The sequence below is a fragment of the Trachurus japonicus genome, chromosome 10, assembly GCF_045865225.1.
Source record: "Trachurus japonicus isolate A0001 chromosome 10, Traja_1.0".
NCBI lineage: Eukaryota > Metazoa > Chordata > Actinopteri > Carangiformes > Carangidae > Trachurus > Trachurus japonicus.
The window spans coordinates 27,169,440-27,182,237 of record NC_140916.1 but is presented as its reverse complement, the minus strand read 5'-3'; the positions used below and the strand labels follow the sequence as shown (position 1 = coordinate 27,182,237).

At 42.0% G+C, this 12,798-nt stretch overlaps 1 protein-coding gene across 3 annotated transcripts; it reads right to left on the bottom strand.

Annotated features, from left to right (window-relative positions):
- Nucleotides 1–1,014: 1,014 nt before the first annotated feature.
- smad5 (SMAD family member 5) lies at nt 1,015–11,338 on the bottom strand. 3 transcript variants are annotated; one of them, XM_085788497.1, is made up of 7 exons: nt 11,101–11,338; nt 6,670–7,626; nt 4,926–5,204; nt 3,636–3,743; nt 2,578–2,799; nt 2,214–2,470; nt 1,015–2,106 (listed from the first exon to the last, which is right to left on the bottom strand). In XM_085788497.1, the coding sequence occupies exons 2-7, from the start codon at nt 7,070–7,072 to the stop codon at nt 1,963–1,965; spliced, it is 1,413 nt and encodes a 470-aa protein (XP_085644623.1). In that variant the 5' UTR covers nt 7,073–7,626; nt 11,101–11,338; the 3' UTR covers nt 1,015–1,962. The 3 variants fall into 3 exon arrangements, with proteins under 3 accessions (XP_085644623.1, XP_085644621.1, XP_085644622.1); XM_085788495.1 differs by lacking the exon at nt 11,101–11,338 and adding an exon at nt 10,568–10,722; XM_085788496.1 differs by lacking the exon at nt 11,101–11,338 and adding an exon at nt 10,634–10,722.
- Nucleotides 11,339–12,798: the final 1,460 nt, after the last annotated feature.

The following is a 12,798-nucleotide window of genomic DNA, read 5'->3' as shown; positions in this document are numbered from 1 at the left end:
TTTGTTTAATCCAAAAGACCAATTACAATTTATGTACAAATATTAGTCATATTATCTTATGTATCTATGTAAGTTTTGCATGTTTTACTGTTCATTATACTATCAGATGTTTAAAACATATTTCAGATGTGATCTTCCCACCAGAAACAGTTCAGCATCAGTTATATGAATGAAGACTTGAAGCTTCCCTTAGCCTGAAATGATCATGATTAACACTACTTACAAAAGTGACTTTCTGAGACACTGTGCATCTTATATCTGGATTAATTACTTTTTAAGCTTGAAACATTAATTTGCATCTACCTGACAATTCAACAGAAGCATAATAAGAAAACTTTAAAAATATCTGACTATGAAAATTCAGATTTAGACAAGACAGCAGCAAACAGACATCTTTTGAACTGACACATTGTTATTAACCCCACAGGCTATTTATAGAACACAGCTGCAGTATTTGTCAGGATATGGTTTAGTATGTATTTTCCAGAATATGCAAAATGATAGCATCACGCAGTTAGGCTCACACTGATGCTGATGATCGTGATAAATCCCATTTTCTTTCAAAGTTGTCTTGTTTATGACAAAACCATGACATGAAAGCAGGATCATGTAATCTGCATGAGTTGCTGTCTGACTTCAAAACTCAGTGGTAATTTCTGTTTGGCCTCTTATCATTGTAAAAAATGCTTTTAACCATTTTTTTTAACATCATATGGACATATTTTTATTGATGTTCTGAAAAATCTGCATCAAACATAATGAACTCATGATTGTTACCAACTAATATTGTAAGAAAAGCATCGCTTGTATCTTTATCCACATGCATCCAACACCAGCTACTCACTCAAGTATAGTCTCAGGTGGAACATCTGTTTACACCTGTACACATGATGGTGTTTCGTGCATATTTCCACTGTTCATCTACATTAAAATGTATCTTCTGTTTGTTGGCATCTTGCCATGAATTACAAAACTGAGAAAGCACTGACGGAAGCACAGAAAAATAAGCAATCATTGTTAACAAATAACCTGTTTATTTCATTGAACTAATGAAGTCAATTATCTATCAACATAATGCCTTGGTACCCACGCCAAACTTTAATATACCTCCACAAAATCCATGAGTGCACAATATTGTTAATACAGTGAGTATGGAAAATACAGTCACTCTTACTTGAGCTTGAGAATACAAACAAGAATCAGTAATAATGATGCTGTCCATTGTCTGATTATATCATAAATGACTACTTCTATTGCAATAGATGTAACATTCACACTGTTAGCTTATGGTGTGTTAAACTTGTTCAGTGATTGATCTCCCAATATCAAAAACTATCAGGTTGGCATACATAACTTCCTTACAAAGCAGTAGCTCAGTGTTCATTTCTAGCAGTACAGACTATAAAAAGAAAGCATTTGTTATATCTGAGCCTAATGGTAAACATAATCGTGTCTACATCTTATTTGTAAATATCTGACAATGAGACAACAATGTAAGAAAAGTGTTCAGTAAAATTCCAATTTGTCTGTAGGACATAAGGCAGAGTAGTGAAATAATCCTGCTTCATTAAGAACTACACAAACAGAGAAATAAAATCATCTGAGAAAAACATTAAAACTTGATGAACAATTAACAATTGACAGATTCAAGCTTGACAATGGAGCCCTCAAATTCTTGCAGGTGTTGTAGCATTGTCAAGCAGTAGTGTGTCCATGTCGTTACTGCTACTTGGGTATTCCTTATTCCTCTCTTTCTCCAGGTATCTGCTCATAACGTTACTCAGTTTCAACAACTGGATCCTGGCTGCTGATGCTGTTGTTGGATTTCCAGCCCGAGTTCAACATCCCTTCCCAAAGTAAGTGTAAACAGTTCAGCCTTTTAAGACCACCTTAAATTATAAAATCACTGAGGGGGGGGAAAAAAAGAGTAAAAAGGGTCTCCCAAGCTCCACAAGCCCTTCATTAGGACACGGAAGAGATTGGGTTGAGAGGCGAACCCATTTGTGTTAGCACCTTGTCCAGCCACTGGAGGGGCCCGTGCAGGTGCACTTCAATCCAGCAGGGGGTGCTGGTGACGTCCTGTCGGTGGTACTCGGCTCCCCAGCCCTGTGAGGAGGAGGCACAATCAATTACACAACAGTGACACCAACAATGTGACCACTTGTTAAAAGAGACGATGAGACGTGTGACATGTTTGTCTCTGGAGGCCTTACCTTGACAAAGCTCATCCTAATAGTACACATCTTAGTAAGCTCATAGACGGCCTCGAAGCCGTGGTTGACTGACTGAGCCAGGAGCTGAGCAAACTCCTGGTTGTTGAAAATCTTGAGGCTACATCCACTGGGGATTTTGCAAACAGTGGTGGGGTGGAAGCCGTGGTGGTAATTACAGTTACGGCTCTGGACAAAAATGCTGGTGTCACTGAGGCATTCGGCGTACACCTCCCCTCCCACATAGTACAGGTGCACTCCTGCAAGACAGAGACAACCGACTGTCAGGACACTCAAAACACAATCATGCAAGAGTAAAATGTTGATCCTAAGGCTCTGGCTTCGGTGTTTTGAGTGTTAGCGATACCTTTGCCGATGTGTCGACGGGTGTTTTCGATTGTGGAGTTGCGGTTGACGTTGGACAGCAGTCCGAGGCAGAAGCGGTTCTTGTTGTTAGAGGGGTCAGTGAAGCCGTCCACGAGCACGCTGGTCGAGGAGGCGTGGTAGGCCTCACCTACGCGATTGTTGAGTTCATAGTAGACAATGGAGCACCAGTGGCTCGGCTCCTCGTACTCCACCGGTTGCACATCTGGGAAATTCAGAGAAAAAAAAACAGGTGAGTCACAAACTTTGCAAATTACATTTCCACGCAGACAAAATCTTCCAGACAGCATGAGACACTGATTATGATTTATCTTATAAAAGCAGTGGGTTTTAGGCAGCATGGAACTTATGCTGAATATAAATCTATATAAACTGTTGTTACACTTCTTTCCAGTTTAAACAAAACTGAACATAAAATTTAAGTACGCTCATACGTTACATTGACTTACAAAGCCTTGTTAGGACCACCAGGGCATGATTCATTAACTAACATGGTAAACAAACTGGGTGAGTGTAGTTGACGAGAGCTAAGCAGCTCATTAACTCTTTCATACACTGACAAATTACAGCAGGTGGTTCTCATTAACAATACATTTCTCAGTATTTTACATATCACATCAATTATCAAGAGGCAGCCTACCCTACAGCCAGAGTAGAGAGCTTACTACTCCACTCTACTTGTCCTGAAACCAGTAAGTCTTTCTGCTGTTAAAGGACTGCTACACAACTTATAAGTTCTGTTCACAAGTGGCCGGAGTGGCATTTTTAACAGACAGCTCCGTCATCGATTTCAATGAATGCCTTGGGGAGGGTGCCTTTTTTTGCACCGTCAGCCATGGCATTGAGTTGCAAACACAAATATGTGAAGGACAAGAAAATATTGCTGAAACTTTCCAGGGCGGTTGAGTCACGCATCAAGCCGCTGTTGACGACCTTTGGTTTTGCTACGTCTTTAAACATGACTACTTAAGACTTTCACTTTTGGGAACTCTTTCTTTTGGATTAGTGGGGTTTGTCTTCCTAAATGTGGGTGCTCCTCACCTCCTCTGGCCAAGTTCTGCTGCACCAGGCTGCTGCTTGTTTCCATGGATTGGCTCTCCTGGCCCAGCTGCTCATCAGGGGGCATGTAGGCTGGGGGTGGGGTGTCAGCTGAGACATTAAGAGAGCAGTTAGTGAGGATGAGACCAGTTGTTGTTGCTGGCAAATGGTCTCTCATATATACACACACTCACTCACACACACACACACACACACACACACACACCACACCTCCCTAGACTCCGGCAATCATCACAGGATCTGTACCCCGGAAATGGTGTCAGATTACACATATCCCTCACTTGCTAAGCCACATGCTAACCCATTCCCAACAGAGATGCAACATGAGCTTTTCAAGTCCATACTGAGGCACACAGGAAAAAACAATGCAGAAAACCCCCACTTAGATCGCAGTGAGGAAATTTCAACCATTAGCTTGCTTGCAAGTGCAGACAATGATGTTCACGGCTTTTCAACACAACTCCTAAATTAGCATTAAAAAAAAACTGTTTCTGCCTGACTGCCTGCAGCCACCGGATGCGTCAGCAGATCTGGAACAGAATAGAGCACTAGTCACCAGACACACACACACACACATACATACACACAGAAGTAACATACGCTCAAGCACAAGTATAATGGGAACAGTATTACTGAGTCTTCTTCCAACTATACCAAGGCCACTGAAGACGACAGGAAGGAATGTCTTGGCTAAATGATACTGCTTTATGTGAATATGTCTGCTCTGTCTCCATGAGACAGAGAGGCTGCCTGGTCCACTGAGTTAGTGCCTTGACAGCAGCCAGCAGCCCTGGCTCTGGTGGACACTGCTTAGCTGGCATTTCCTTTGTTCTCATTTAGGGGTGTAGCTTTGATTTGGATAAATATAATAACTTGACCTGGTTAGAGCTCTGCTAAGAAGTTTGAAAATAGTATTAAAATAGTATTCACTACACAGTGCTGAAGTGTAGTAGGTGTATTTTTAAACCATTGTAAGGATAAAGCTTAAATTACGATATTTTAGTACCTATTCAGTCAGTTCATGCTACAATTATTATTTCAACCAAGTAACGCCAAACTGCAAGTGTAATGAATGATACAATCCCAAATCCGGCTTCCCCTTGGCTTTACTAATAGTCTTTTATCACACTTTTTTTCTGTAACTTGTATAACTTATAAAACATAGATCACCTTTAGCAACAGTCTAAAGTCTCTTGTTGGCACCAAGACAGCAATAATAGCACAAGAGCATAACACAATAGGCTGGCATCTTTCCCAGGGTCAGGTACATACCTGGGAGCTGGAATGGACTGGAAGGCCCCGAGCTGGCAGGAGAGTTTGGATAAGTACCACTGCTGGCTGGAGAAGGAGGATACGGAGAGTTGGGAGAGATGGAAAAAGAGCCGCCTCCACTGCTGCTGCCGCCCCCGCTGTGTGGCTGCTGGAAGGACTCTGGAAAGGTGGCGTTCAGGGGCATGTGTGGCTCGTTGTGGGTGAGGTTGCGGAACTGTACCAGCAAGCTGTGCTGTGGGTTGAACTCGCTGTGCCGCGGTACCAGGACAGGAGGGAGAACTGGAGGATGGGGTGAAGAGGGCAGAAAAGGACAATGAGTTGAGCGTGTTGAAAATTAATAACAAACACAAACAAAAGGTATGTGCCAATTATTAATAAGACAGTCTGGTTATGTTTTATGTAAGGAGGCATTGCCTGCTACACACCATCACTAACCGGAAAACCTGTTGACTTAGGCTTTTATTGGCTGAATGAAAGTATACGGCTCAATGATTTTTCTTGCTAATAACGTGTCCTTTCCATTATTAACAAGGAAATGCAGCTAATGCAAACAGGAGCCATTGATGGGCTCGCTCTCGGAAACGTAGCCTCAAAGTGCTCACAGAAGATGTGTATCGCTAGGGTTGTCTATAATCTACTTGATGAATTAAACTAGTAGAGGTTACATGGTGCTCCTGACATTAATGCGACAGCAGAGACTTTGTTAAAAGAAATTATGCTCCATTGCTGTCGTCTACATCGAGACACTGTACATATCTTTACAAAAAGACCTCAGATGTCTTGACCCCATTGTGTCTTGCAGTAGTTTCATTAAGAAATACAATGTGCTGCTCAATATCAACAGCTCTGCGATTCACAACAGCCATTGCAGACCTTGGTGAAGATATACACACAGAGGCCATCTATATTTATTTTCATTTTCAATTTTGTCAAAAGGATAGTGTGTTTTCCCCCAGCCTTGACTTTTACATACTACTGACTGACTCCCAGCGTCATGGCTCCAAGGCTGCCCCTCCAAAACCACACAGTGTTGCTTTAAATGATATGACGTGCAGTCTCCTCTGACCGACATGTGATCCATATCCTTGAACTGGTCAATACAGAGCTGGCAATCCCAAACCGGTCTAGTGTCAGAAAGCCCCCTCCGCCCCCCCCAGGGTCATCCATAAGTGTACGTGATGTGGGGTGAGTGACAGAGCGGAGGGAGCGCGGGGGTGGTGATGAGAAAGTGCTTGGAGTTTAGTCTGAGTGGTTTATGCATTTAGTCAGCCACTCTCTGATGCCACACCCCATCTGGAGTGCCTGAGGCATATAATCTAATAAGACTCCAAAAGAGCTAGTGATATTGATTTTCTGTGAAATGGAGGGGGCGGGTGGAACAGGCCTGTGTGATGACAGCCTCCTGACCTTTGTGGATTTGTTTACCAGCTCCACAGTTTACTCAGAGCTCTTGCTAAGGGATGTGCAGAGCTCCACACTGGTCTAACCCTCCTTGTGTGTGCTAGCCAGTCATTAAAAACAAAATTAAAATCGTCCAAAACCTTTCCAAAAACGTGCATTTATATGCTTCAAGAGCAAATCTTAGAATAGGTTTGACAACCGGAGAATTACACCAATACATGTAGGAGGTGGGAATTTAAATACAATTTGTTTAGACATGATAAACGCTGCCTTTGAAAGTGAGCGTGTCAAACATTAACACTGCAGAACAACAGATACCATGCAACCTGACACAAGTACCTACCAGGGCTCTCCACTCGCTTGTAGTGATATGGGTTGATGCAGACCTCCTTCTGTTTGGAGCCAAACGGGTACTCGCACACCTCCAGGGGTTTGAGCTCGTGGTGAGACTGGAGGTCGGGCCAGCGCCACACTCTGCAGTAGATGACGTGGGGCAGACCTTTCCTGTGGGAGACCTGTAGCCGTCCATCCAGCGATCTTGGAATGGTTACACACTTGCTGGGCTGTCCCGGGCAGCTCAGGGCTTTCTCCAAGTCCTCCATGGCACCTTTCTTCTTCTTCAGCTTTTTCACCAGCGCATCCACTGCCTTTTCGGCCCATTTCTCCTCTTCATCTCCCTGCTTCCAGCCGAGCAGGCTTTTCACTGCCGGGCCCGTGAATGAAAAGAGACTGGACAGGGAGGTCATCCTGAAGGCTGTAGTGAAGGCAACAAATAGGAACCTGGTGGTGGTGGATGGTCACTCCGAGAGGGCTGAGGGTTTCCAAGCCCCCCGCTGATGATCTCCAAATCGTGTTAGTAGACTAAACTGGTGGCCGAGCGTGTAGCCAACAAATGAAACCACTTGAGAGTGTGAACGTACGTGTGTGTGAGTATGAGAGGCTGACAGAGATGAGAGGTGGGGTAGGGGAGAGGAGGCTTTAGCCTTGTCTGACCAAGGACAGGAAGCAGGGGAGGGAGGGAGTCAGCAAGCAGGACGCAGCTGCTGCTGCTCAGGAAGGGCCTTGCAGCAAGCTGTCCGGAGCTGGGTCACCACCACTGCTGGCGGGAGGGGGGTGCAGGCTGCAGGAGCTAAGATCAGGACCTCTGTCCAAGTGACACACTACAGCAGGTCTCACTGGTGCAAGCTGACAGGCTTAGAAATGAAGTATTGACCGGTTCTCATCCACAACTCCCAGCTGCTCTCTGGGCTGACTTCATAAACTGATACACAGTGTGTCAGTGTTTCACTCCACCGGCCACCTGCAAATCAGAAGAGAGCAGATGAATGTTAACACACATTTCAACAAGCAAGCATTCCTAACATTAGGAAATAATATTACAATTCAAATATATTTTAAAAAGCATGTGACAGCATGTGACAAACACTATTCTTAGTCAACAGGATGATCAAAAAGCCCTTTGTCCCCTGTTTGATCTGAAACATCATTTCCATAAAGAGCCTCAGTCTCACTGAGGCTAAGATGACTCAATTATCTGATAGGTGTTGAATGCAGAACCTGCAGACACCCATGCATATGAAAAGACCAAACACAGGAAAAACACTCTCACAGCCTGACGAATGGCCCAACCAAAGCTGTCATGCTGATTTACAGGACACTATGTAAAAGAGACATTATATATATTCAGCAGTATGAAAAGCTATGGTGTCACAATGCAGAGTATCTTTTCAAACACAGCGTTTTTTAATTAGTAAATTAAAGGGTTTAATTTTGCTTAACTAGAGATGTAAGGGGGTAAATGTCTCAAATCCATAAACTGTTTCATACATTTGCATATTATGGAGTACAAGTTATTTTTAACTATATTCAAATTATGGGCTGAGGTAACATTCACTTCCTTTGATTAACAATGTGCACAGAACAGGTGAGGATGACGTTAGAGATGCGCTAATTTCAAAGGTAGAGGTCTACTACCATTGATTAAATAATTCCAGTTCTCTGATTGTGAGAAAGTCGCCTGACAAAAGCCATAAAAATAAAACTTACTACGAAAACCAAAATAAAAATGTTAATTCATTTTCATAAGACAAATATGAAGAAAACAGAAATGTTGGCTCTCTTACATATTCTTGATGTGATAAAAAACTAAAGGTAAAAGTACTGATTTGCCAATCGCATTGCTCAATAATTAGTTTCAGTTAGAGTTGCAACACAATACAATGAATCACCTCCTTTAGAAGAAAGTATTGCATCAGGATGTCTCCAATAATTGTCCCTTCAAACTACTGTTTCCATCCAAGACTGTACCGACACCGTATTTCAAAATAATGCTTGTAAGTGCTTGTATGAAAGAGACCATGCTGTGATATATGACACTTCAATCTATATCATGCAGTCCGAGCAAGCAGACCATCAAACACATGTAGCCAGCAGCAGCAGCTGGTTGGGGGCTTGTGAAACTGGCCCTCGGCAAAAAGGATGTGACCACAAAGAGCTGCTTCCTCCCTCATCCCATCCCTCCCTTCCAGTACACAGCTGTCCAACAGCACTGCACCCACTTCCACTGCTCATTGTTCTACGTGCACATGAAAGCGGAGGGAAACCTAAAGTAGGACATGTAGGCAAACCGATCAGCTCGTAAATGGTCCGACTTTTTCTTTCCTCACATTCAGAGACTGATTCGGTAGTTGTTTTCACAGTGTGCCCACTCGGGGATCCAGATGAAACCAAGCCTCTTTCAGACTAGATCAGCAGTGATTCATCAGTTCATTGTTGGGTGAGCAATGACAAGTAATACATTTCAACTTAGGGACATGTCTGATCTTCCTGAAACATGAAGAAACACTGTTTGATCAGGGTAGATATAACTTGCCTGAATGGACGACTATAATGAAAGCAAAGGCTGATTTCAATCTCTATGACTAATACTCCAGACAAACTGATAAGCTTTCACACTGATATCTCTTTGTGCTCTCATCATCAAAGGCACTGAAAACCTTATCAACCTTGACCACAATTTTATGAAGTCACATTCTGAGTAAGGGTTGGTGGGGAAAATTAAAGCCCATGATTGACTGCTCAGTGTATAAACTAACTGTAACCTTAACCGAAAAGGATTTGTGGTCAGATAAACAATTATCAGCCTTTTTGTAAATTTACTAAAGGGTATGGCTAACTTTGTGATTGTGATTTGTGTTAAAACAAATTCATTTTTAATAAATAAAAATGGCATACCAACATTTACCCCACATATACAACTGTGGCTTTTCCATGGACAGTGTGTCAGATTTTAACAGTTCAAGGTACAGCATACCAAATGGCAAATACAAATGGCAAGATCAATACTCCCATGAAGCCCTTTCCAAACCTCAAACCACTCCACATGAAGAGGAAAAGAAGCCACCTGAATATGATAAACAATGAAAATCATTCGGAAGTAGCTACTTGACTATTTTAAGTAGCCTCGTTACTTCTCACAGGTTGGCCTCTTCACATTGTGGCTTGTAATGCGAGTAATGTCATCGTTCTCGCTTAGAGGTGGTGTATAAAGACATCTGCTATTGAAAAGACCCAGAACAATATATTGTTGTCCTGTGTGAAAACTGTCTGACAAGTATAAAAGTACAGGGAACAGACAATATGGAAGAGCGAGTCTGTAAAGTGTTAAGCACCCCCCACCCAGAGAAAGACAGGAACAGGAATCGGAAAAAAAGACACAAATCCAGCAGTAAAAAAAAAAATTAAGTAAAAAGTAGTTGTAGGTGGTGTTATATTTCACCTGAACAACAAAACAGGCACAGTTATGACATACACACAGCTCAGAGGAGGGAGCTAACCCTGGTATGTAGCAGGCTAATGGAAGTAACCTCGACAATTTGCTAACTAGCTTAGCAAAACGTTCACAAACCACAACTTGTTTCAGGCACAAGTTTTAGTTAGACACCTTATACCAATTATCTCTACCTAAGTTAGGACTTCCATCTCTTATTCTCCTGTTTGGTCTCTGAAACGGAGTGTTTTCCCACCTCTCTCCGCGGCCAGCCTGCTCTACCTCTCCCTCCTTCTCCTTCTCTTCCTCCATTCCACAAACTTTTTGAACTTCTCTCAACTGACGCTAACGCTAATGCTAAGCTAACAGTTAGCCCAGCCCTGCGAGCCTCTGCCCAGCGCACTACTCCACTGATGTTGCTCCCTCAACTTCAACAATACTCTTTTAACTGAACAGTCGCTTAGTCACATACCTTTTAACAATGCAGGCAGAGCATGGTTACGTGGTTTGTCTTGAATGTTACAGCCGCGGCTCCTACTTTCTTGCTGGTTTGCTCTGGTTTCCCACCGCTCCTTCCCTCCGTCTCTCCCCGTGCCATGTCCTCCAGATCCTGGAGACAAGTAGACTGGAGAGGCGGAGCACATATCACTCCGCTGCACTGATAAACTAGTGCCCGCTTCTGTATTTCACTTTACCACAGCTCTGCCGCTTATTTACAAACATAACATTACCCCAACATTAGTTAGGACCACAATTTTATATTATGTTCTAAACACAGTACATCCAGAGCTTAAATTCTCGACACATTTATATTCAATTTTCTTGCGCCTTGTAAATAAGAGCTCTGAATGAACGAACTTTTCCCCCCATCTTTGACAGTTGCAGATGAATTATGACCATCGTAAATGTTAAAATTTGAGAAGAAAAGCTGATCGTCTAACAAATTAACACAACATGTGTTGTTAAGTGGTGTTTGATGTCAGTGTGTGAAGTTAGGAGTCTCACGGTGGTCGTGCTACGGCTCTAGAAGTTGCTGCTGGCTCCACTCAGTCTGGAGCACCGAGGCTCGTCGTGTGCTGCTGTCGTCCTTTGTCACCCCTTGCTCGAGTCTTCAACTGTCATTTTATCCGATTTTTAATTACTAATAATTACTTCCAATAGTCCACACCCATCTCCGTCGTCGGACTGACTATCGATTCTTCGCTCAGTCTTCAGTCCCAAATGAAACGCACTGTCTACGGTCAATCACTAGTGGGCGACCGAGGCTCAGTTTTGGCCAATTAATGGTCCCTCTACCTCAGTAGTAGCCTATTTATTTGAGCAGCAATGTTACATTGGTGATGAATTGGGTAAACAGAAAGCATCAGTGGAAAATCTGGTCGATTTTCTCCATCTACTACACCCATCATTGTAGTCAATTGAAAAACTCTTCTTTGTTGTGTGAAGTGAAGTAGGCTATGCTGTTTTATTCTCACAAGTTTCCATGCTTCCCAAACCTATAGTATGAACATTGCCCTTAGCAGATTTTCTCAATCATTTTGGTTGATTTTTCATTTTTCCAAACAGTTTTACCTTCTCTAAACTGTGAGTAATTGTTATAACAGTTTCACACGTCTTTAAAACAATTTCATTTTTGTTTCAGTACTACCAACAAAATGAAAAGCTGTTATGTTATTGTTTGAGCCAATGGGCAAATTGTAAAGATGCCTTTTCACCATAGTCACAAATTACACAAGACCACATCGAAAAAGCAAATTCAAAATGCAAACAAACAAAACCTTTGTTCCTCTTCACAGTCATCTACATACTGTAACACTGTAGATGTCACAAACACTCCATGTCAGACATTTATAGCACAAACATGCATGTGTGTGTGTGTGTGTGTGTGTGATGAGTTTGACAATTTCACTGAGAATCAACCTATCAGTTTTGATCGGTGAGACATAGGCTATACAAATGATTTTTGTGCAGATTTGTAGAGAATTGTGCTTTACTATTTTGCATGCCTCTAAACAATGCAATTTGTTTAAATGAATAGTAAATGTTGATCTGTTGTGAACAACAAAGTCATTGTTCAGAGATTTGAGCTTTATGTTTTGAAAAATGCTTTGGTCCTCGGTTGAGGATCGAGTCAAAGCACATGAAATACTGTAAACCTTTGGTAATACAGATGTCTTGTTTAAAGGAGGATGAGCACACATCATATTGGAACTGGATCAACAGTGAAGTCATCAGACTGAGTCATTTCCTTTAAATGAAGTATGACTATTAATCATATATTTTTCTCATTATTGTACAAAAAAACAATCCACAACCTCATCTCTTAGGACAAATATGTCACGGCAATGGAAATAAGCAAAGACAACTTTTATTTACAAAGACATCCAAGCCATTATACAATTATGCTGTGAACTCTTGGTGTAACCCTAGAAAGAAAAGATAACCCCCCCCCAAAAAAGTCAAAGTCCAAACTCGTGTGCCCATTTTAGACCAGTTTTGTGACAAATCCTTTAAAGTGAAATGATCAATAGATAAATGAGTGATTACTGTGATATGGATTCATTCATTTTAAGCTTTTAAGCTGCAGTGTGATTAAAACTAGAAATATATAAAACTAACTTCCCGTCAGGAGCTGCTGATGAGTAACACCATCATGGACTGACAGGAAGTTGAATCATTGTTGTATTTTAAACACATTGCAGC